General features: G+C 36.2%; 1 protein-coding gene across 3 annotated transcripts in view; it reads left to right on the top strand.

Moving 5' to 3' along the window:
• SMARCAD1 (SWI/SNF-related, matrix-associated actin-dependent regulator of chromatin, subfamily a, containing DEAD/H box 1) overlaps positions 1 to 24,645 on the top strand; it is a 78,251-nt gene that overhangs the window by 21,676 nt on the left and 31,930 nt on the right. For 2 of the 3 annotated variants that reach the window (XM_005666984.3, XM_005666985.3), the window contains exons 4-9: positions 3,986 to 4,157; positions 7,651 to 7,717; positions 13,420 to 13,523; positions 20,065 to 20,166; positions 21,113 to 21,194; positions 22,924 to 23,315. In XM_005666984.3, coding sequence (XP_005667041.1) covers positions 3,986 to 4,157; positions 7,651 to 7,717; positions 13,420 to 13,523; positions 20,065 to 20,166; positions 21,113 to 21,194; positions 22,924 to 23,315 — 919 coding nt within the window. The other variant, XM_021101760.1, reaches the window with a different exon arrangement.

Below are 24,645 nucleotides of genomic sequence, written 5' to 3'. Positions count from 1 at the left end.
CCTTTTAGGGTTTTTTCCTTACCTCTTTTTTTAAAAAATTTACTTTTTTTTTCTTTTTTTCTTTTCTTTTTAAAGTTGCACCTGTGGCATATGGAGATTCCCAGGCTAGGGGTTGAATCAGAACTGTAGCTGCTGGCCTATACCACAGCCACAGCAACTCAGGATCTGAGTGGCGTCTGTAACCTACACCACAGCTCACAGCTGCGTCAGATCCTTAACCCGTTGAGCCAGGCCAGAGGTCGAACCTGTGTCCTCATGGATGTTAGTCAGATTTGTTAACCACTGAGCCATGACGGGCACTCCAAAAAAATTTTACTTTCAAATATTTAAAATACTAACATGGTTCCTAAAATCAAAACTCTACATAGAATGTGCTTAGAGAAGTGTTAACTTCCTGTCCCTTCTCCTTCCAACCTTTCCCTCCTCCCACCTCAGAACGAACTGGTTTGGTTAGTTTCTAGTCATACTTTTTCTTTCATATATCTTTTTTTCTTGTTTCTTACACTAGAACTCTATCTTGTGCCTATATACACATGTAACATTATTCTTTATTTTATTCTCTTAGCAGTATATATATCCTGGAAATCATGTCAGTTTATAAAAATTCTTAATTCTTTTTCACAGTTCCACAGTACTGTATTTTGTACATATTCCATAGTTACAGTCAGTACCCATGCATGGGCTTTTTTGGTCATCAGGTTTCTTAACCTTGACACTATTGACATTTTGGACCAGGTCGGTCTTTGTTGTGAGGGGCTGCCTGTATGTTGTAGGATGTTTAGCAGAGTCCCTGTCCTCTACCAACTGGATGCTAGTAGCATCTCCCTAGTCAAGACAGTCAAAAATGTCTCCAGACATTGCCAGATGTCTTCTGTGGGCAAAATTGCCCTACCCTTTGATAACCACTGATATTAATAATAGAAACTCTGGCAGTTGATGAAGCATTAATAGACAGGAAGGAGCTGAAGATAGACTCCTACGTAATACTAGCAGTTCAAGAAGGTGAAAACAGGAAGAAAGCCTATTGAGATTAAGAACAGTCTCAGAGGTAAAGGGAAACTCAGAGGTAATAATGCCACAGAACCATGGAGTGAGGGTCAGGATGGGGCCAGATTTTCAGTGAGCGGCAGAATATGGGACCATAGAAATTTTGTTTTGTTGTGTTGTGTTTTTTAAATCACATTTGATGTTTTAGAGGATGTTATTGCCCATAAAAAAAACAGTTTCACTGAGGTGTTGGAGCAGAAGGTGTATAACATTAAGTTGAGAACTATATAAGAAATGTGAAAATAGAAAATCAGTCTTAGAAAATTTGTGAAGGAAAGGAGTTCCCGTCGTGGCGCAGTGGTTAACGAATCCGACTAGGAACCATGAGGTTGCGGGTTCGGTCCCTGCCCTTGCTCAGTGGGTTAACGATCCGGCGTTGCCGTGAGCTGTGGTGTAGGTTGCAGACGCGGCTCGGATCCCGCATTGCTGTGGCTCTGGCGTAGGCCGGTGGCTACAGCTCTGATTGGACCCCTAGCCTGGGAACCTCCATATGCCGCGGGAGCGGCCCAAGAAATAGCAACAACAACAAAAGACAAAAAGACCAAAAAAAAAAAAAAAAGAAAAAGAAAAAAGAAAATTTGTGAAGGAAAGGAGAATTTGCTTATTTCCCTGCTGTGTCCACAATGCCTAGGACTCCTGGCACATTGATTGAAATGCAGTCTTGAGCACATCACAGGCTTGGGAAGAAGAGCTTAAGGAGAGAGAAAAGAACTCAGGAGAAAAAAGCAGGGCCCTATAGGAAGTAAAAGGACTTCAGTGGAAGGGAATAGCTTGATCTGAGACCCAATAAAAGAACACAGAGTTGTCATTCTTGTTCTTGTAGATTTTTTTTTCTGTTATTTTTAAAGCTGCAGTCATGCAAGAAAACTAAATAATGAACACATATATACACCACAGACATTTAACAATTGTTACTGTTTTCCTGTTTCATTGTTTTATTCATTATTATTACATAAGCTAAAATATTTTAAAGTACATTATGGATATTCCAACATTTCTCCCCATAATACTTGGCTGTACAATCCCCCTTACTTACAAATACTGTTATCAGTGAACAGTTCTCTACCTCATCTGATTCCCAGTTTATATTCAGATTTCATGGGTTTGGAGCTGGTTTTTTTTAAACCAGGCTCCAAACTGGAGTGGGATGTCATTACTCTTGACTATTTTTTGATCTTAAAATAGTTCACTCCCCTCCTCTCCTCTTTTTTAAGGATTTTAACTTACAAAAGAGATCAAGTCTTTTTGAGAAAATAGACTTGTCTGATTGTTTCTTCATGATAGTATTGAATTCTTTTTTCTCTTGTTCGTATTTCCTGTGAATTGGACATCAAGACATAATAAGATTCATTGTCAGTGTGAAGACTTACTACATCAAGAGGCAAAAGAGTTTGTTCCATGGAATGGTGATGAATCTGACCTCTAGATTATGGCTGTTATGGTCAGAGGAATAAGGACCTTTAAAGTGGTTATCTAGCACAGGAATTATAAAAGGATTCCAATCTGAATGCTTTAATTTCTCAGTGAACTAAGAGGCAGAATCACATAAGGAGGATGAATGTAGTGAGGCTAAGTGAAAATTTAGAGTTGAGTACATCAGGAACGAGAAGTCCAGATGTAACGGAATGGGGCACACATATAATTGTCTTCAAATATTGAAGGACAGACATGGTGTCAAAAGGAAAGATTTATTTTACCTTGCTACTTTAGAGCAATTTTTCAGAGCAAGGTTCAAGAGTCGACCTAGAAGTTTGTGAAAATACGTATTTCTGGTCCTTCAGAATCTGTTTTTAAATGTTTTCAGGGGATTCTTAGGCATAACTGCTGCCCTAACAAGTACAACTGAACTAACATGAAAAGGTATAGAGAAGTTCCTAAAATACAGGTCTTGGGTATGTGTCTCAGAGTTGTTCAAAAATAGAATTAGGTGCATGGCAAAGTCTACATTTATTGGCACTGGGAATATACTTAAATATTTCTTTCTGTGATACTAATAAGTTCTTGTTTGTTATATTTCTGCTTACTGAATTTCAAAATAAGGTTGTTGTTTGTTTGGAAGATATGTAAGTGAAAATTGGCCCACAATATCTTTTATATAGGATAAACTGAAATGGAATAATAAAGTTGGTTGTTGGATAAAGCTTTGTATAAAATAAATGTTCCCTGTCTACTGAAGAAATGATTTTTGGAGGTTTTTTTGGTTTTGTTTTTGCTTTTTAGGGCTGCACTCAGGGTATAAGGAGGTTCCTAGGCTAGGGGTTGAATCGGAGCTACAGCTGCCAGCTTACACCACAGCCATGTAGGATCCTGCCTTGACTGTGACCTACACCACAGCTCATGGCAACCCCAGATCCTCAACCCACCCAGCAAGGCCAGGAATCAAACCCGCAACCTCATGGTTCCTAGTCAGATTCGTTTCCACTGTGCCACAATGGGAACTCCTGAAGAAATGTTTTGTTCCTGGTAGACATGCTAATATTGAATGGGACCATTCCAGTTTTAACACTTAAGATTCTGATCACCTAAGTAGGCTGTGAAAATCCTTTTAACTTTCTATTAATGTATGCTTCATAATTTCTCAAGAGCAGCATGACAACACCTGTTTTTAGGCAGGGTACAGGTGATAAAATAGGTAAAAGAAGGTGAGTGTGCAGTGAGTATGGATCTTAACAAAATAAGTTCAAGTTTTTGTTCTTTTCTGTCTCAGCCCAGATAATTTGAGATCTTTTCAAAGTATGCTTACTTTGGGAATGAGATTTATATACACAGTTGTACCGAAATAAAAAAGGTATTTTAATCTTCGAAGGTATGTGTTGCATTTATCATTGAAAAAACTGCAGATATACTGTATTTTATATATACCTATATATAATTATAATGACATAACATTGTCATACATTAAAATACTGTTGTTTTTTTTCTTTGAAAATATTTTTAGTTCTGAGCCATCTGAAGATGAAGAGTCCCAAGGCCTTCCTACCGTGGCAGGTAGAAATAATAATGATCTGTCAGAATTGGAAGACCTTTCGGAATTGGAAGACCTTAAAGATGCTAAACTTCAGACCTTGAAGGAACTTTTTCCACAAAGAAGTGACAGTGATTTGCTTAAGGTTATACCCCTTTATAGTAATTGCTGACTATAGCCGTAATGATGATTAAAATGTCTCTTGCATCAGTGCTGTATTTAGGGAATAGTCATTTTTCTAGAGATATCTTATGTTTGAAGATAATTATGAACTTTTATGTAATAATAAAGGCAAATACCAGAAATTTACTTATTGAATCCTAACTTATAGCAGGTGAGGTTTATTCACCTATAAATAATATAATAATTTGAGTTCTCTCAATATTTTACATAGGTTGTGAATTTTTATGTGCTTGAGTAGTTCTGAAATAGGACAACCCTCCTCTCCCCATCTCCCACTAGAAACTCATAAATGTCAGAAGGCTTTTTTTTGGTCTTGTTTTCCCCATGACAGGGGTTGCTGTTGACAGTGTGCTCTGACCAGTAATGCTTAACACCCTATAATACTGAGGACAGTCCTGCATAACAAAAGAATTGTCCTGCCATAACATCCTTTATGAGAAATATTGATTGAACTATAGAAAAAAAATAAGTAGCTATAGTTGGACTGTTACAGGTATCTATCTCTTATTATAAGAGTGAAGAAAAATAGATCAATTAAGTTTTAGAGAATGAATATCTCTGTGTAGAGATTACTGAATAGATTATCCCTAGCCTTGCCATTTAGTAGTTGAGTGATCTTAGGGGAATCATTTGATTGCAGGCTCGTGGTTTTTACCTTTGTATTTGTCATCACCACCACTGACCCCAGATCCCCTCCCCCGAGCTGAGGCATGGGAGGCACCACATCTGCATGGGCTAGGCAGGTAATTTTGAAGTGGTGGCGCTGGGGCATACCCTTTCTAAAAGGGGTAGCTAGCTTACCCTTAGCTTTAGTAGGATATGATCCTGTGTTATCAGTGACAGCTTTTTTTTTTTTTTCAAGTAATTCAGATTTTCAAAAAAAGTGAAAAGGTTTGGTTTTTATCTGGTTTTGATCAGTTTAACAGCTTTGTTGAGATATAATTTAAATGCCATAAAGATCACCTTTTAAAAGTGTATAATTTATTAGGTTTTAGTATATTTACAGAGTTGTACAACCATCACCATAATCTAATTTTAGAACATTTTTATCATTCCTAAAAGAAAACTCGTACCTATTAGCAGTCACTCCCCATTTCCCTCTCCCAGCCCTAGGCAACTGATAATCTCCCCTGTACTGGAAATTTCATATAAGTGGCATCATATAATAATATGTTGTGATCTTTTGTCACTGACTTCTTTCACTTAGTATAAGGTTTTGAGGTTCAACCATATTATTTCAGGACATCATTCCTTTCTATGGTAACTATAAGAAAGATAAAACCAAAAATACTGTTCAGGTCAAACAACGCATGTCTGAACTGAAAGTGGTCTTGGGCCTGCTAGTTTGAACTCTTAAGTGTGGATTATATTATCCCTATTATTCCTGGTATATTTAATATGAATCTTTTTTTTTTTTTTTTTTTTTTTTTTTTTTTTGTCTTTTTAGGGTGGCACCCGTGGCATATGGAGGTTCCCAGGCTAGGGGTCCAATTGGAGCTGCAGCCTCTGGCCTATACTACAGCCACAGCAACGCAGGATCCGAGCCATGTCTATGACTCACACCACAGCTCACGGCAGCACCGGATCCTTAACCCCCTGAGCGAGACCAGGAATCGAACCCACATCCTCATGGATGCTAGTCCAGTTCATTAACCGCTGAGCCACAATGGGAACTCCCTCCCAAATCATTTTGATACCTTCTTACTGCTATCTAAATGAAACTTTAATGGCCTGTTTGGTTTACATTTCCCCCTGCTAGTAGTGTTACTTGCCTCCTAATGGGATTTTATTTTTTTAGAAAAGAGAAGAATGTAGCCACTAGCAGAAACATTTGCAGAGTGTTGGAAAGAGCTTTCAGTTGAATAAATATGATGGGAGTATTAAAATTTTCAACATAAATCTCAGTTTAAAAATACTTTAGCTCTGGAGTTCCTATCGTGGCTCAGTGGTTGGCAAATCCAACTGGGGACCATGAGGTTGCGGGTTCTATCCCTGGCCTTGCTCAGTGGGTTAAGGATCTGAAGTTGCCATGAGCTGTGGTGTAGGTCGCAAACATGGCTCGGATCCTGTGTTGCTGTGACTGTGGCATAGGCCAGCGGCTACAGCTCCAATTGGACCCCTAGCCTGGGAACCTCCATATGCCGTGGGAGCAGCCCTAGAAAAGGCAAAAGACAAAATAAATAAATAAATAAATAAAAAATAAAAATACTTTAGCTCAACTGCCAGTCTTTCATGTAGTTCAAAGGAATTTATATCCTGTAGAAATATTTATCTCTAATTTTAAAATTACAATGGGAAAATAGGATTGATACATAAACTTTGTATATATATTTCATTAGTATCTGAAATTTATGGAATGTTTGGCATATCACTTGCTCCAAAACAGCATTCTCTTAAAGTAATCTGGATTTCAAGTAATCTCCATTATTTAAAATGGAAATTTAGTACCAAGCCTGATGAGAATATGCTTTGGCTGTTTTGAAAATGAAGAGGGGCTTACAGGATATCTGAGGGTCCAACATGATGAAAACTATATAGAAAACCTGTATAGGAAAGATAGAAAAGAGCATCTCAGTTTCTTCCGAAATCCAAAATGTTACAGAATGGTATAAAAATAGTATATTGAAACTATTAATTAAGTAAGCCATGTATTAATATGTTCTTGAACAAATTCAAGCACTTCAGAAATACAACAAGGAGTTCCTGTTGTGGCTCAGTGGGTTAAGAACCTGACCAGTATGCATAAGGACGTGGGTTTGATCCCTGGCCTTGCTCAGTGGGTTAAGGGTCCACTGTCAAGCCAAAGTGTAGGTCACAGATGCAGCTTGGATCCTGAGTTTCTGTGGCTGTGGTGTAGGCCTGCAGCTGTAGCTCTGAATCAACCCCTAACTTGGGAACTTCTATATGCTGCAGGTGTGGCCATTAAAAAAAGAAAGAAAGAAAGAAAAGGAGCAAAATTTGAGTCCTTTATCCTATTCAAGAAATATTAGATATAAAGAAATTATTCCAGAATTATGGTTTACTTTAAATGTCTATCCCTGTCTGTCTCCCTCTATCTTCCTTCCTTCCTTCTTCCCTCTCTCTTTCTCTCTCTCTCTCCCTCTCCCTCTCCCCCTACTCCCAGCCTCCCTTCTAAACACACCACACGCAGTTTCTGGACTCACTCATAAGTAGGAATTTTTTTTAATTTAGTATACAGCTTTGCAATTAAAATAACAAAAACATTGAAGATGCTGTTTATTTTTGACTACATTTTACATTTTCTTTTAAAATGGTGATAAGTAAATCCAGTATGTTTTAAGATATGGATTATTTATCATAGGACTCAATGAACTTATACTATTATATATATATTTCTTCACTTTTTGTATGTTTAATATATTAAATATTTGGTAATTTTGTGAAATAATTTTTAAAGTATTTTTAAAACTATTACTCTTTTCTCATTTTGTTAGTTGATTGAATCAACAAGCACTATGGATGGAGCAATTGCTGCTGCCTTGCTGATGTTTGGTGATGCAGGTACGCTGACTTAGTCTCAAGCCATGATGAATTATTGGTTGTATAATAATAAATATCATCTCACTTTTGATACTGTTCTTCAAATTACCACGCTCTTTCATGAATTCTTACAGGAACCTTAGGAGGTATTAATAGCTTCAGGGTTTTTACATGAAAAAACTGATGATTAAGAGGGTTAAGTGACCTACCTGAGGTCATACAACTATTTGGGAACTGGATTTTCTAGGTTGATTATTTTTTTTCCCCAAAAATGTGAGCGGGGCAAGTTTTTCATTGGTAATGCTGTTTTCTACAAATCAGTAGAGTTTTGGGAGTATATTGTCTTTCATAAGTGTGCTTTCTAATTGCATTTTAGTTCTGTTTGCATAAATCTAAGTCAGTAAGAACATAAAAATGTTTTTAAGAAAGTCCTAACTGGTAATTAGAATTTTTCATTTAGTAAAAATGCTATATTCCAGGCTCAGAATACAAAAATAACTATTTAAAGGAGTTTGCATTATAAAAGCACCTCCATTTTTTTTTTTAGTAAGTACTGTCTAGATTTTTTTCTAACTTGTACATACCAAACAATTAAAAATAACCTGTAATCGCATTACCAAATAAAATATTTAAGGAATAGCAAAACTACACACCATTATACAATACATACACACATTAGGTTAAAAAATATGTAGTATTGGCTTACATTTTAAGAAAAGTCATTTGATGACTTATGGATAACTTGTCAGTACAATCAGATTTATCTAATCAAAAATTGCCTCCAGGAGTTCCTGTTGTGGCTCAGTGGATTAAGAACCAGATATAGTATCCATGAGGATGTGGGTTTGACCCTGACCTCAGTGGGTTAAGGATCCAGCATTGCCACAAGCTGCAGTGTAGGCCGCAGATGCTGTTCAGATCCAGCATTGCTGTGGCTGTGGCATAGGCCAGCAGCTGCAGTTCTGATTCAGTTCCTAGCCCAGGAACTTCCATATGCCACACAAGTCCTGTTTAAAAAAAAAAAAAAAAAGCCTCCGTAATACTCCTCTCTGACTACCTATAGGATTGGTTTATTAACTATTTACTAATTAGCTTTTATGTTACATTATTTCATTATTATAGCACTAAAGTAAATGGCCTTATAAGTAAATCTTTATGTTATTATTTCTGTAGGCTAAACTTCAAACTAGGATGCTGAATCAAAGGGTATGCACATTTTAAATTTTAATATGTACTTCGTTATTAATTTTAAAGCTTATGCTTTCATCAATAGTGTGAATAAATGCCCATTTTTAAGTGGATTTTTCTTTTTTTAGTATTTAATTTTTTTTTAAAACTTAAAAAATATAAAATAATATAATGTATTCTCATGGGCCTAATGTCTTCAACAGTTACCTACCTTATATTTACCCCCCCATGGGCCTTGTTTTGGCGTGGATTCCAAATGGTATTATTTTATCCACATGAAATATTTTAAATCTCTCATTTTCAGCAATTTGAGCAAAGGAACAGTATTGTCTGGTATATAGTTGCTACCCACACCAAGTGTTAAGATTCTTCTTTTCTTTTACTTACTAGCCTTGTGACCTTGGTCAGTGTTGCCTAACTTTCCTGTCTCTGCTTCCTTAGCAGTAAAATAATATAATGATAACAGTACCAAACTTATATGTTGTTATGAGGAGGTGATAAGGTTATTCTAAGTGTCTCATTATAGTGAGTGGCATATAGTAAGTCCATAGCGCATGTTAGCGTTTATTTGGTCCTAATGGCCATCTAATGACAGAAATTGGTGCAGGAGATGCTTTAGTGTGTCTTCCTCATTACTGTGTCCCTCCTGTAAAAGTTCCTAAAAAATGGTAGGCTCAGTTAACGTTGTCGAATTGCTAAATGGTTTGAGAAATTTTACATGTTCTATCTTGTGCTCATAATATTTCACTATTCCAAAATCTTTCAAAAGAAAAATTTGTAAAATAACTTCATTGCACAGTAGTGTCTAATCTTTTTTCTCTTGAGCAGTTTGTATCATTCAGCTTTATTCATTAATTTAAGATGTTCATTGCGTACCTACTGTTGGATGTCAGATGCTGTTTTAGGCACTGAAAATACATGTAGAAACAAAATGGACAAAACCTCTGCCCAAATGAAGTTAAAATCCTCCTTAAATTTGAACTTGGCTGACTTTTTTTCTGTCATTCTTGTGGTAGACTTTGATATTATTTTTTCTTCTAAAAAATGTTGGAGTTCCCTCATGGCTCAGCAGGTTAAGGATCTGGTGTTTTCACTGCTGTGGCGCAGCTAAAAAAAAAAAAGAAAGTGTCAAGTGGCAAATTACAAGGAAGAAGAAATCAGAGTTTTCTTGTTTTTTTAAGTAAACTTCCATGTTTCCTCTTAGAATGGACAGGATAGTCGCGTGTCAGTCATCTTCATCATTGGTAGAGTACACTTTCGAGGTAATGTATAGAATGACAGCTTTGTCTCACCAAGATAGATAACCTTCAAGATACTATGTCATTAAGACAGGAAAATTTTTGGTGTTTTAGAACAGTTTTCAACAAGAGACCTTTTTAAATGCGTGTAAGACATTTCGGACAGTTACACAAATCTGATGTTGGACACTGATTTTACCAAACTACAGTCTTTTTATAGACAGTATCCTGAATATTAAACAAGAAGAATATCTTTGCGTTACCCTTCTGAAAGTTTTCATATGTGAATACCAAGTTATCAAAACAAAAAAAAAATAGGTATCCAAAGTTTTTACCCTACTTTAAAAGGTAAAAATATGAATATTGATGTTAGGAATCTAGCTATTTCTTCTTTATGTATGTATAAGAGTATGCAAAACATTTTTATGTGACTGTGATCCTAGTGTATTTGCTATTGTGTACCCTTTTTTATTTCTGTAAGTCTTTTGTAAGTTCTTTGTAACAATGTATCTTGAGTTGTCTAATGGGCTTTTTTTTTTTTTAAGGGCCCCACCTGCAGCATATGGGAGTTCCCAGGCTAGGGGTCCAATCTGAGCCACAGCTGCTAACCCACACTGCAGCTCACTGCAACAGCAACACCGGATCCTAGTCCACTGACCAGGGCTAGGGATTGAACCCGTGTTCTCATGGATTCTAGTCGGGTTTGTTACCACTGAGCCACAGTGGGAACTCCCTGTCTAATAGCTTATTGATAGGCACTTAGATACTTTGGTCACATTTCCTTATGTATGCCTAAGCAAACATTTTCCATCAGTTTTGTAAATAAATACCTAGAAAGGGAATCATTGGACTGAAAGATACACATCTGAAATTTTCTGAGGTGTACTCTAGGTTGCCTTCCAGAAAGACTGTAATAATTCATAACATTTAAAAGTGGCTCTTTGCCCACAGTCTGCCAAGACTGTCCATTTGCTACTCTTTTTAATCTTAGGATAAAAAAGGGTGCTTTCTTTATTTTATCCATCTTTATTAATGAAATTGAATATCTCTCTTTTTTTTTCTTGTTGAACTACCTATTCATGTTCTTTGTTCATAATTTTTTGTAGCTTTATGTTTTACTTATTTTTAAATACCAATTTTAAATAAAATTAATTTTTATTTCGAGTGTGAGAAACATCTCTAACCTGCTTTTTTTTCTTCCTGAAATTGATGATGGATGCTCCCCCCAAAAGATGGGAATTTATGAAACACATAATTGGGAAGTGGTAGTGTAGAATATTAACTTGTTTTCTTTAGATAAATATGTTTTAAATTAGTTATTGTAAATAGAATAGATTTAGATATAGGTATTTGTGCTCTTATTTAACCTTTTGTACTTAATTTTTAGTTACGCATTTCACTGACATTTATTTGCAGGTTTAAGCCTTGTGGCCACTTTATATACATGTAAAGAGTTGATGCTGTAATTTTAAAAAATAGTTTTATTGGAATATAGCTGATTTACAATGTGTTGATTTCTGCTGTACAGCAAAGTGATCCAGTTATACATATATTTTTTTTCATATTCCTTTCAATCATCATAGCATATTGAATATACTTCCCTGTGCTAAACAGTAGGATCTTGTTCATTCTGTATATAATAGTTTGCATCTGTTAATATCAAACTCCCAATCCATACCTCCCTCATCCCACCTTCCCCTTAATAGCCACAAGTCTCTTCTCTATGTTTATGAGCATGTTTCTGTTTGATGAACAAGTGCATTTTTATCATATTTTATATTCGACATATAAGGAATATTATGTGGTATTTGTCTTTCTCTTACTTCACTTAGTATGCTAACCTTTAGGTCCACCCATGTTGTTGCAAATGGCACTGTTTCATTCTTTTTTATGGCTGAGTAGTATTCCATTTTATATATGTACCACATCTTCTTAGTCCATTCATCTGTTGATGGACATTTAGGTTCTTCCATCTCTTGGCTATTATGATTCATGCTGCTATGAACATAAGGCTGTGATGCCATAGTATTAACCAAAAATGTATATGTAAACAGATAGCTAAGACTGAAGAATTCTTTATTGATTTAAAAAAAAGTTTTTGTTATTTTTAGGAAAGGATTAAATATGTCTAAGTGACATGGCATAAGTCATCTAGTTTGAAGCTTTTATCAGACTTTGAGTATTAATATCACTAATGGTATTGACTTAACCCCAGCAAATACATCAGTAATGATGGAGTGGTGGTTATATTTTACCCTTTTTAAAGTGGATGCTGGAAATTAGAATGCACATTTACTTTATGAAATAGTGGAAGAAAAAAATTTTAAGCATTCATACTAACATGAATTATTGTACATTAAGGTACTAATGGCATTCAATTTTGTTATAGCCATATTATGAAATTTTCAGGCTTACACCTTAAAAGCTGTCATGTTTGTATTTGTTTTGCATATTATATTTTTACAAGTTTTATTTTTAACTGTAGTTGGTGTACTGATATAATACTGAAGTCTTAGCTATGTAAGCTTTTAGCGAATGCTTTCATACCCACACTGCAATATGTTTCTGGGATGTGCTCTCTGAAAGTGAAGGTACTGAGTAAATAAATGAATGTTTACAGAGTATAAATATATAACATAGCTACTCCAGATCATATAGATTGAGCTTTTCTCTCAGTCATGACAGAATATGTAGATTTTCTATTACTGTCATTGGCACTCTCATGTTATATATACTCTCTTGTTTTTAGGTTAAGAGCATTAATCGTTTGGTCTCTAGTCTCAGTTCCTCATAATTTGTAAAATGAGTATATACTTATTTCATAGGTTTGTTGTGAAAGGATATGAACAATAGTTTGTAAAAGCCTTCTGCCGTGCCTGGTATATAGCGGATACTTAATTATTGACAGTTACCTGATGCTATTCAGATAAGCTACACTGATGGGCTCAACTTTTTTTTTTTACTAAATGCTCAGTCATGGGGGAGAACCCCTTCACACTAGAGAATCACTTGTCAACTTAAAGATGTACATTTTTAGCATTAAGGAATGTGATGGTTTACAGATAATGTAGATGTTTACAGTGATTTCTACTTTTTAAGGACTGGAAAGAGTCTGATCACCTGTCCTATAGTTGGGTTGACATTGAGTGTGTGTTACATGTAGCAGAAATAATGTTGGGCCTGATATCAAGAGAACTGTCTACAAGGGTATTCATTATAATAACATTTGTGCCTTTGTTTTGCCTTAATGATTATTAAAATATCTATGCTAACTTTGGGTGTCTTTCTCTGTTTTAGAAGGTGGTGGGCCTAGAAAAAGAAAATTATCTTCTTCTTCAGAGCCATATGAGGAAGATGAATTTAATGATGATCAATCTATAAAAAAGAAGAGACTGGATCATGTGAGTTAAATATGAATTGTAGCGTCAAAATTAGCTGCTTAAGCATAGAATGTGTTGAGTCTGAATATCAGACCTAAAAATATGCCTCAATGCATCGGTCTTCTCTCTCACAACTAAGAATTTATGTTTGCCTTGCATTTCTGACTTGTTTTGCTTTCTTTTCATCTGTGCAGTAATAATTGCTTATCTCTGAGTTATAAAATTAATTTTTAAGAATATTCTAGTGGTGTGGTAAAGTAACTTTTTGGGGAAATACACTTTTTTTTGGCTGCACCTGCAGCATGTAGAAGGAACTGAACCCGCACCACAGCTGCAACCTGTACCACAGCTGCAGCAACATGGGAAACTTCCAAAAATACACTTTTAAATTCAGTTTTATTTCATAAAATTTTTACAAACACATGGTTGTACAACATGCAAAATAGTGGTTACCATCACCAGCACCATTTCATCCTTCCCACTGACAATTCTTTTTTTTTTCTTCTTTTTTTTTTTTTTCTTTTTTTTTTCCTTTTAGGGCCGTACCCGCAGCATATGGAGATACTCAGAGGGGTCTAAGCAGAGCTACACCACAGCACAGCAATGCCAGATCCAAGCCATGTCTGCAAGCTACACCACAGCTCACAGCAGTGCCAGATCCTTAACCCACTGAGCAAGGCCAGGGATGGAACCTGCGTCCTCATGGATGCTAGTCAGATTCGTTTACCCCTGAGCCATGATGGAAACTCCACCAGTGACAATTCTTATAGATGTCTCCTTTGATATTTAACTGCCTCTCAAAAAATAATAATGGTAATGCTTTTACTAGGTTACTCCAGTTTTCCGTTAACTTTTACTTTATGTGCTAGATCTACAAAGAGGCCTCGCAGTGAATCTAGACATACATAGTTCTCCCTGTGTGCAGTCATGACGACACAGTTTCTTCTTGGTAATCAAGATCGGTTACCCCAACTAGCACAGTAACCTCTTTCTTTGCCTGTGAGTTAGTGGTTTATGAAGTCCTACATAGTAGATGGCAGTCTCCACCCTGATTTAATGGGACAGTTGTGTGTCCCTCCATGGAAGTGTTATTCCCATGAGAACTAGTAATGATAGGAAGAAAAATTCTGTGAGCAGGTTTTAGGTTTGAGGAACGATTGATCACAAGTGTAAGTTTTAGTTTATAGACCTGTGTATAATGGCTGTAGGAGAAATAGCATCATATTAATTGCTAATTCAAGTCATTTATTTTGCTTATACATCTGTTGAAAAGCGTATCAGCCTTGTAGGATGTATCAACAAGTTTACATTCTGAATTTTCTCTAAGTGATACCGTTGTTCTGTCAGCCAGCTGCTTCTGGGTGTTCATGGTGAGATGAGTGAATTCCACAGATATGGATCCATTGCTGTAATTTTCCTCTAGTGAAATTGGCTCCCCTTATCAGAAACATTGATTATTGTGTCACAGTGTACTGTGACTGTATTAAGCTTTCTATATTTTTCTGTATGATGTAGTTTCCTATATATTTCTGTATTACTGTAACAGAGGACCACAACCTGAGTAGCTTAAATAACAGAAGTAGAAGAAAAGGAAAGATTATTGAGCATTTGGATTAAAGCCAAAGTGAAAAGAAACAGGAACAACCATTTTCACATGGGCTTTATATCGGTACACAAAGACCTTATATGGAAATCACTGTATCCTGCAGAACTGCCTTCTCTTAGTGACAGTAGTAGTTGCTTTAGCAGTTTCAATTGATGCTACAAATTCCTAAGCCATCAACTGTCACACCAAGTCATGACTGCAAATGGGAAAGTTAGTTGCAAAAGAATTTTCCAAATGTGGTGCAGAAGTAAACTGATAAGGCAGCATATATTGAATTAAATTCTCAATTTTGATTAAATAGTATGTTATGAATGCATGCATCAAAGGACCCAAATCTGAAAGAAAACATAATCTAGGATTTCAAGGTTTCAAAGGTGGCAGAATTGTGATGTTTAGCACCAACTCCATATGAGACTTGGAACTGAAGCCAATGGCAGTTTAGAACTTAACAAAAGAACTTTTTAAAAGAAATTGTTCAAGTCAGCCTAGAGGTTCAGCATAGGTATAGCAAAAATAGATAGACTCTCCATTTCTACATTGATGTATTTGCTTAATTCTTCTCTATTATAGAGAATGATTGCAAAAAAAACCCAGGTGAAAACACTTAACTTTTAAAATGCTTGTAATTCATCAAGCCCATTCTACAAAAGCTGAACTCAACCCATTTTTTTTTTTTCCCTTTTGCTCCCCAAAACCATTTCCCTGATGCAGCCTCTAGATAAAATGTGTTAGCAGTATTTTTGGCTTACTGAACATTAAAGTGAACATTTAAGATGATAGTTACTGTAATTGAAAGTTAGAATGCAGGTATGGTTGTAGAGTTTTAGAAGAGATTTAACATTAGGATGGCTGTTGCCACCATTGTAGAAGTCTGGAGTGGTAAAAAAGTATTAGCATTAGGTATCAGGGAAAGTTTTCCTTGATTTAGTTTGTGATTTTGAAGAATTTGATCCTTCACAGAATTTTTTTTTTTTTTTTGTCCTTTTGTCTTTTTGTCTTTTCTAGGGCTCCTTCCGAGGCATATGGAGGTTCCCAGGCTAGGGGTCTAGTCAGAGCTGTAGCCGCCAGCCGACACCACAGCCATAGCAATGCCAGATCCAAGCCACGTCTGTGACCTACACCACAGCTCACGGCAACACCGGATCCTTAACCCACTGAGCGAGGCCAGGGATCGAACCCGCAACATCATGTTCTTGGTCGGATTCGTTAACCACTGAGCCACAACGGGAACTCTCACAGAAGTGTTTTAAATTCACAATAAGCTGTTGGTCTAGGAGAACAGGTTGGATGTGAGGAGATAGAAAATGCTATTAAGGAGCTAGGGTCCCACCTCGCTAAACACATGATGATTCAACCACAGAAGACTTGGAACAATTTGCTGCTGACAGCCCTGTGGATGGAGATGATGATGACAGTGACGATGAAAATCAAAAGGCTACATACACCGTGACAAATTAACAGTGAAGTTCTTGGGTGTTTTAAGTGTTACTGAAAACAGTTGTACTGATTTGAAGATAATGGCTTTGATGCTGACCCCAGGGGGAGAGTTGTGCATGGCATCCAGTTGAATCTTGAACCTCCCAGGCAGCTTTAATATGAAAGGAGGGGGCTAGGAAAGCAGCTGAAATGTATTGATTTTATGTGTTTCTCTTAAGTTTATATTTTCAGCCAGTACAGCAGAGATAACACAAAGACAGTGAGCCATGCCTTGCCATAGCTGTTCATTTTCAAATACCCTTCTACCATTTCATAGTAACTTCTAAGCTACAACCCTTCCAGTGCTGACGTCCCCAAGCAAAGTTCATTTCATACTTACTGTGCAGTATTTATTGTATTTATGTATTACTTAACCATTTAAAATGTAAAATTACACTGCCCCTTTTTTAAGGTTTCTTTCTTTTTTTCTTCCTTTATTCCTTCCTTCCTTTCTTCCTTTCTTCCTTCTTTTCGCTTTTTAGGGCTGCACCCAGGGCTTCTGGAAGTTCCCAGCCTAAGAGTCGAATAGGAGTTACAGCTACTGGCCTATGCCACAGCCACAGCAATTGGGGATCCAAGCCTTGGCTGCGACCTACACCATAGCTCAGGGCAGTGCCAGATTGCTGACCCACTGCACAGGGCCAGGGATTGAACCCTCATTCTCATGGATACTAGTCGGATTCGTTTCTGCTGAGCCATGAAGGGATCTCCTGGGGGTAATTATTTTCCATTCTGGCATGCATGTATCTTAGGCCATCTAAAATAATCACTGCTGCCTGCTTATCAGGTCCAATCTGTGTGATGTCTTCTGTGTAGAGGATCAAAGTAATATACTGTGGACTGTGCAAAACTGTCAGAGTCCTTGAGGTACTGTTTTACGAAAAAGAGCAGGAAAGTTGGTTTAACCCTGAAAACAATGCAGGTGTGTCCATCCCTGACCCTGCTTGCCTTTTCTAAGTGGGATAGTGTAAGAAAGAGCACTGCTAGAATAACGGTTGTGTGGTAGATTTTCTCTGGTAAAAATAGTACATCTGGTATGGGAGCTGCACTTGGGGGTCATCACCTGTTTGCTTATGAAAATCTGAAGTAATTCTCCAGGACCCAGGCAGCTTTTGTACAAGCCAAAGAGGCACATTACACTGGGATCTAGGATGGGGGTGTCAGTCTCTGCAATTCCTTCAGAAGTACGGTGGGGCTGCTAGTGCTTCTTCAGAGGGATAGTTAATTCTAGGGCCTTAGATTTGGTATTTTCTGTAATTATGATCATTCTTCCATGGATCAAGAAGCTAATGTGGGATTTCTGCCAGTGCCAAGTATGTCAGTTTCAGCTCTGCATTCTGGAGCCAGAATAATAACCACAGGATTGATTCCTAACCCCTGTGCCCACTGAGGGAAATTTGAGCCCAAGAAAATTTGAGGAATTTGAATTCCATGTATTGCTTGGCTTCTGTAAAGCTTGAGTATAACCACTGAGCTGCATAGGTATTTTCAGTTGTCAGGGATCAGCAGAGCAGGCAGAAGTACGGGGATCCAAGAGTGAAGAGCAAATGATAGGCACACCACCTACTGAATGTTTAATTTGTGCTATCATATTTTTAGTTCCTTAAATATATTTGCTGTTTTCCAAATATTTAAAAATTTTAAGCGACATTCACATAGCATAAAATTAACCATTAAAAATTTGGTGGCAGGAGTTCCCTTGTGCTCAGCGGGTTAAGGATCTGGCATTGTCATTGCCGTGACTGGATGTAGCTGTGGCATGGGTTTGATCTCTGGCCTGGGAACTTTTGCATACTGTGGGCACAGGCAAAGAAAATTCAGTGGCATTTAGTACATTCATAGTGTTGTGCAATACCACTTCTATCTAGTTCTAAATCATTTTTATCACCCAGTAATAGCATGCTGTATGTTTTAATCAGTTTCTCTGCGTTCTATTCTTCCCATAGCCCCTGGCAACTGCTGATTGGCTTTCTGTCTCTGGATTTACCTATTCTGAATATTTCATACAAATGTAATCATACAATACATGACCTGTGGTGTCTAGCTTTTTTCATTTAACTTAATATTTTTGAGGTTCATCTATGTTGAACATCATTCCTTTTTTAGGCCTGAATAATACTTCATTTTATGTGCATACTACAGTTTGTTTATCCATTCATCCTTTGATGTACATTTGACTTACTTAAAACCATGAATGTGCTCTGTGAATGACTCAAGTTTAGGAAACACTTAGGTAATGGAAAAACACTGATCTGAGTTAGACACCTAGGTTTCTGTTCATACCTCTGCTGGTTATTGTCCATCTATGACCTTTGAAGGGATTGTTCTTAGAGTTTCAGTATCTTCAACTCTAAAGTGGGGGTGGCTGTATGAATTTTTGACGGCTTTAAAATGTCTTCTCCAAATATTAGTGTTTCATTATTCCCTTGCTCAAAATCCTGTTGCTTTCTGAATAGATTGATATCATTTTGGCACTCTAAGCAATATTAGCTGTAGTTTAACTTTTCACTTTATGGCCTGTATATGGTCGCTGTGCTCCAACCCAAACGAGCCACTTATTATTTCAAAAACATCCAGTTTTCTTCTTTCTAACTCTCATAGCACTTTATGTCTCTCTCTTGTGGAACTTTGTCTTATTCCTAAGCTATCCCTCATAATTTATGTCTAATTTATATCATTTCTATCTTAGGCAGTAAAAGAAAAAATAACACTGTTGGTTGGATAAGAAAGGAGGTACACGAGAACGTATGAAACTGTACTTTTCTCTTGTTTGTATAGCACATGGTACAGTTCTAAGCAAAGCAGATAAATGCTTTTAGACTGACTAAAATGTAAGACTTCTCTTATATAAGAACCCAAGGAATCTTTTTTTGCTTAAATATGGAATTTTAATAAGTTTCTTCACATGAAGTTAAGTGATGAGAGAAAAGAGTGTTTATGAGTAACCACAGTATTCCCAAATTAATATTTAATTTATATATTATTAGCTCCCTATAACTTTATCATCGTGTCACTTTTATGTTGTGACTGAACAATTAATATTTAAGCCATTCCAGACTGAAGTACAAGCAAACTTTTCTCAGTATTTGAAATTTGAAAGGAAGGGTATGAAACTGTGAGCATAGATGAGGTGTTTTGAGGTTTTTTTTTTTGCCATTATACTTCAGTATACCTGATTTATTTCAAGTTCATTTGAGGATCATTCTAGTTTTAGCAAATTTATCGCATGTTAAGCATTGCATGAGTGATGTGTGAGTTACTGGATATGCAGTCAAGGTCTTTGAATGATCTTAAACCAGTACGTTTTTCATCCTTCAGATACAAATCTGTCAATTTTTATGTGAGCAAAAAGAAACACTTTAGGATTCTTCTTGATCAAATATAACTTCCAAATCAAGTTAAAATAAAAATGTGATTGTCTTAAGACTTGTTACTGATGATCTCTTAAATTGGTTCTTTTTTTCTTTTCCTTTCTATTAGGGAGAGGAATCAAATGAGTCTGCAGAATCTAGCAGTAATTGGGAAAAGCAGGAAAGTATTGTATTGAAATTGCAAAAGGAATTTCCCAATTTTGATAAAGAGGTGAGTAGTCCTATATAGAAATTTAATCACTGTGTACTGAATGTTTGTAAAACAAAATAGTGTTTGAGATCAACCATGTGCAAAGCTTAAGGTACAGGTTTTGATTTTTCTGATTAAATATGCTTCTTTATCAATATCATAAAATATCTTTGAACTGTTTCAATGCATTGTTTAATTATTTGCTAATTATAGTATTAGCATGATAACCATAACATTGCTTAATCATAACATTGTCTAAAATATATATCATCTACAGAACTATCTATAACCCCAAGACACTTGTTTTAGCTTTCTTCATATTTTCATCCTTTAAATTTTACATAATTTTAAAGTGTAATACTGCATTTCGGTATCTTAGTATTCCATAAGTTTTGGTCTATTTGCCAGACAGTAAAAATACTTTCAGAGGCAGTAAAGACCAATGCCAAGCATGCTAGTGCTAAAAGGGCCTCTGTTTAAATCACCTGATTGCATATGGAAGTGCATTATTTGTTTAACATTGGGAACAGATTTTCACTTGTACTGATTTATTCAGGTATATGAGCAGGTAGTACATCTGCTAAATTCTGCTGAGCTGAATGTTGTTGCCGTGTTGGTTCTTTACATATGTTCAAATTATATGCTTTGGAGCTTATAAAAGTCCAGTTGTGTGTTGAGGTTTAATTGAGCAAACATTTTTTTGATACTCTAGTGTTCATGGCACTTCATAGAGTAGAAATGCAAAAATTGTCAAGCTTCCTCCCTTTGAAGAAGAACTGTTGTGTATTTGTGGAAGTGAAATTGTTTATACAGAAAACATTTATAAAGCAACATAAAAACAAATGTGAAATAGGTATGAATTATATTAAGTTTTTAGGTGATTTACTTATTTTTAAAAGAGCATAGAAGCTTTCAACAAGTTGTTAATTTTAGACTTTTAACAAAAAGAGCAATGACTTATTTCTAGGAATTACGGGAAGTACTCAAGGAACATGAATGGATGTACACAGAGGCTTTAGAATCTTTAAAAGTGTTTGCGGAAGACCAAGGTAATTATCTATTCTACGTTGTCATAGAAAATTCATACTTCCCAATGTGCTATATTTTAGTGTATAAGAAAATAGTAAAACTATTAGCCTAATAATCAGAGAATGGGATTGCAAAAGATGTTGGAAACCAGTTCCAGAAAGTTTTGGCTTGTTCTTTACTGCAGTGTACAATGAAACAATAACCTTTTTTTCGATTTGACTAACTTTTTTTGATAATTAAGGCTACTTTTAAACTCCCATGTTTTATTGAGTACAAAAGAAACATTTTCTTTTACATTTTAGTAGCTCTCAGACAGGAAAGAGCTTACAATCGCTGTTGTCGTATAATCACTGTAATGTAGACGTTCCAGCCTGCACTTATATGAGTATCCAAAGTACTGGTATCAGAAACTTACAAGGTAGGTATCCTTGGCATAGAAGAAAGCCCCTGATCCCCTGGTGGGACAGCCTTAATTTTCGGAACCAAATGGTAGAGGAGAAGTACTAGAGAGGAGTTGAATCACGTGTTTAGTAATATCCTTAAGCAGGAATCAGGTAGACTAGCTTTTCTTTTTTTTGGTCTTTTTGCCTTTTCTAGGGCTGCTCTCATGGCATATGGAAATTCCCAGGCCAGGGGTCTAATCGGAGCCATAGCCACCGGGCTACGCGAGAGACACAGCAACGCAGGAGCCGAGCCGCTTCTGCAACAACACCACAGCTTATAGCAACACCGGATCCTCGACCCACTGAGCAAGGCCAGGGATCGAACCCACAACCTCATGGTTCCTAGTCGGGGTCGTTAACCACTGCGCCAGTATGGGAACTCCTAGACTAGCTTTTCTTAATTGCAAAGCCAGCTATTTAAAAACCCAACACAGCGGCTTTAGGTTTTTTGTTGGTTTTTTTTTTTTAATGAATTATTTTAGGAAATGCTGTATAACAGATGCTCTTTGTGGTACAGAGAATGATATTGTGTGGAGAAAAGAAAGCCACCAATATCACCAGTTCTGAATCTGAAAAAATGATTCAGAAGGGAAAGATTATGAATGTGAAGAAATTTGAAGAAAACTTTATTCAAATTATTTTGCTTATTTTTTAACATATGTACAAGAATGTATGATAATGTGCAAGCCTAAAAGCTCTTTAAGTAAAACATAAACCTTCTAAATAATATTATGTTACAGATTAATTGTTCGTATTTTCTTACTAGCATGTATAACGACAGTTTACCTTCAATCACAGGCATCTTAGAAATCTATGGACTTACGATAGATTAATTAGTGGTACTGTAGTGGTGCTTTTTAATAATGTATTTAAATGATTTGTAGTAATGATGAACCTAGATTAGTGGAGATGGTGATGGGAAAAATTATAACATTGGTGTTTTAATTTAGGATGAGCTTTGTTTTGCTACACGTGTCAGTTTTGGCCTGGGGATGGGGCTGCTAAATAACATCTGAGACATCTTTATGTATATACAGCTGCCATTTATATTCTCAGGATCTTTCTTAGAAAATTAGAATTTATATTTTATACATTTAGAAAGGAAGTTGGTCCCTGTTTTTGAAACTAATTATTTCAACTCATGTAACTTCAAATTCTACTTCACTATTTCTCTTTAAAATGTATCAAGATTTAACAATTTAAAAAGGAAGATACGCAGGTTTAGATATTTTTCTGATTTGAAGTCTTATATCTTTGTATTTTGTATCTTTCTAATATAGTCATTTTTATCTTTCTTTGTACCCAGATATGCAGTATGCTTCACCCAGTGAATTTCCAAATGGAAAAGAAGTTTCTTCAAGAAGTCAGAATTACCCTAAAAATGCAGCTAAAACAAAACTGAAACAGAAATGTTCCATGAAACCACAAAATGGTTTTAACAAGAAACGTAAAAAAAATGTCTTTAATCCTAAACGAGTTATTGAAGACTCTGAGTATGATTCAGGCTCTGATGTCGGTAGTTCCCTAGATGAGGACTACAGTAGTGGTGAAGAAGTGATGGAGGATGGCTATAAAGGTAAAATTCTTCACTTCCTTCAGGATGCTTCCATTGGTGAACTTACTTTGATTCCTCAGTGTTCTCAGAAAAAGGCTCAGAAGATAACAGAACTCCGGCCCTTTAATAGTTGGGAAGCTCTGGTAAGGCTACATTCTTTTTTTTTTTCCCCTGTGCATATGTGTGTTTAATTCACAGTACCGTTTATAGTCAAGGTGTCTTCAGCCCAGAGAAGCATAGATGGGTGGCCTTAGCCTGTGTAGAGTCAAACATTACTTTCATTGTAAGCCAATAGTATTTCAAATAGTGTCATATGACCTACTTTTGAATGAATTAAGGGGTGATTTTCCTGAAAAACCCCAAGCTGATTGGCTGGGCATACTGTCACTCATTCTTTTGCATAGAAACTTGGTTCATTTCACTGCAGAAGAAGAAATTAGAGCTTACATTTAGGAAGGAGTCGTTTGCTAGCCTGTTGTGATCTGTTACTGCTGAGACACCATGCAGAAAGCAAGAATGTGGCAGAAATTTTACTACAACTACTGGAAGAGCAGTTGCAACGTCCAGGGGAGCACCATGATTCAAAATGCCAGCCTAAGTGTGTTATGCTTCACCACAAAGGAAGCAAATGCTTATTTTATTTTATTTTTTTTAAAAAGTGACAGCTCAATCTCTAACATGTTTTTCTTGGTTAAACAACGCGGCCATTTTATGGAGTGTAGCAGGCTGCAGCGTTTTTAATTGGAAAGCTAGAAAAGTGTGGAAGCCTAGAATTCAAGCGTTAGGTGAAGGGAAGGCATGAGCATTGGTAAGTACACTTCGCATGATCATTTTATGGAATTTCATTTCCTATAAACAAGTTTTATTTAAAATACCTGTATTTGAGTTTTCTAAATGTCACTAGTCAGCAAATCTTATTCATACAGAGAAATAGAAGAACTCTGTATTTTAAGTTGTCCTTCAACTTTTGTGAAAATGTGGAATCTTATAGCTTGAATTATAAGCAGGCCCTGCTGTGAAAGCAATATGGATATTTTTTAAGCTTTAGAACATGAAGTGACTTTTGATGCTTTATAAATTTTCAGGAACTTATATTCCCTAACTTAGGAAATAAAGTTGCTTTTGTGATTAATTTTATACTTGTGAAAAATCAGTATGAGCCTAAGTTTCCTTGATAAGTATCCTGAAGTGGGTGGCAGGGAGGGAAGTCCCTGTTGAACAGTGGTTGTAAGTTGCGTTTTTTTTTTAATTAAAATATTTGAAAAATATGGAAATAACATTACTAGTATTTTGTGGCTTTTAAAAAAATAAAGACATTCGTTTTGCCTAAAGCCTTTGCTTTTCCAGAGAACATCTGTCAAAGCAGGCCCTTTCAAAACTTGTTCGGCTTTGCCTGAGTGATTTACTTGTTAAAGTATTTGCTGAAGGGCTTTCTTGTTCTTCTTTTCTTCCTTTTCTTCTTTCTTTTAATCT

This window comes from Sus scrofa, chromosome 8 (genome assembly GCF_000003025.6).
Source record: "Sus scrofa isolate TJ Tabasco breed Duroc chromosome 8, Sscrofa11.1, whole genome shotgun sequence".
NCBI lineage: Eukaryota > Metazoa > Chordata > Mammalia > Artiodactyla > Suidae > Sus > Sus scrofa.
Note: the sequence above shows the minus strand (reverse complement) of the source record. Positions and strands in the feature narration are given on the sequence as shown.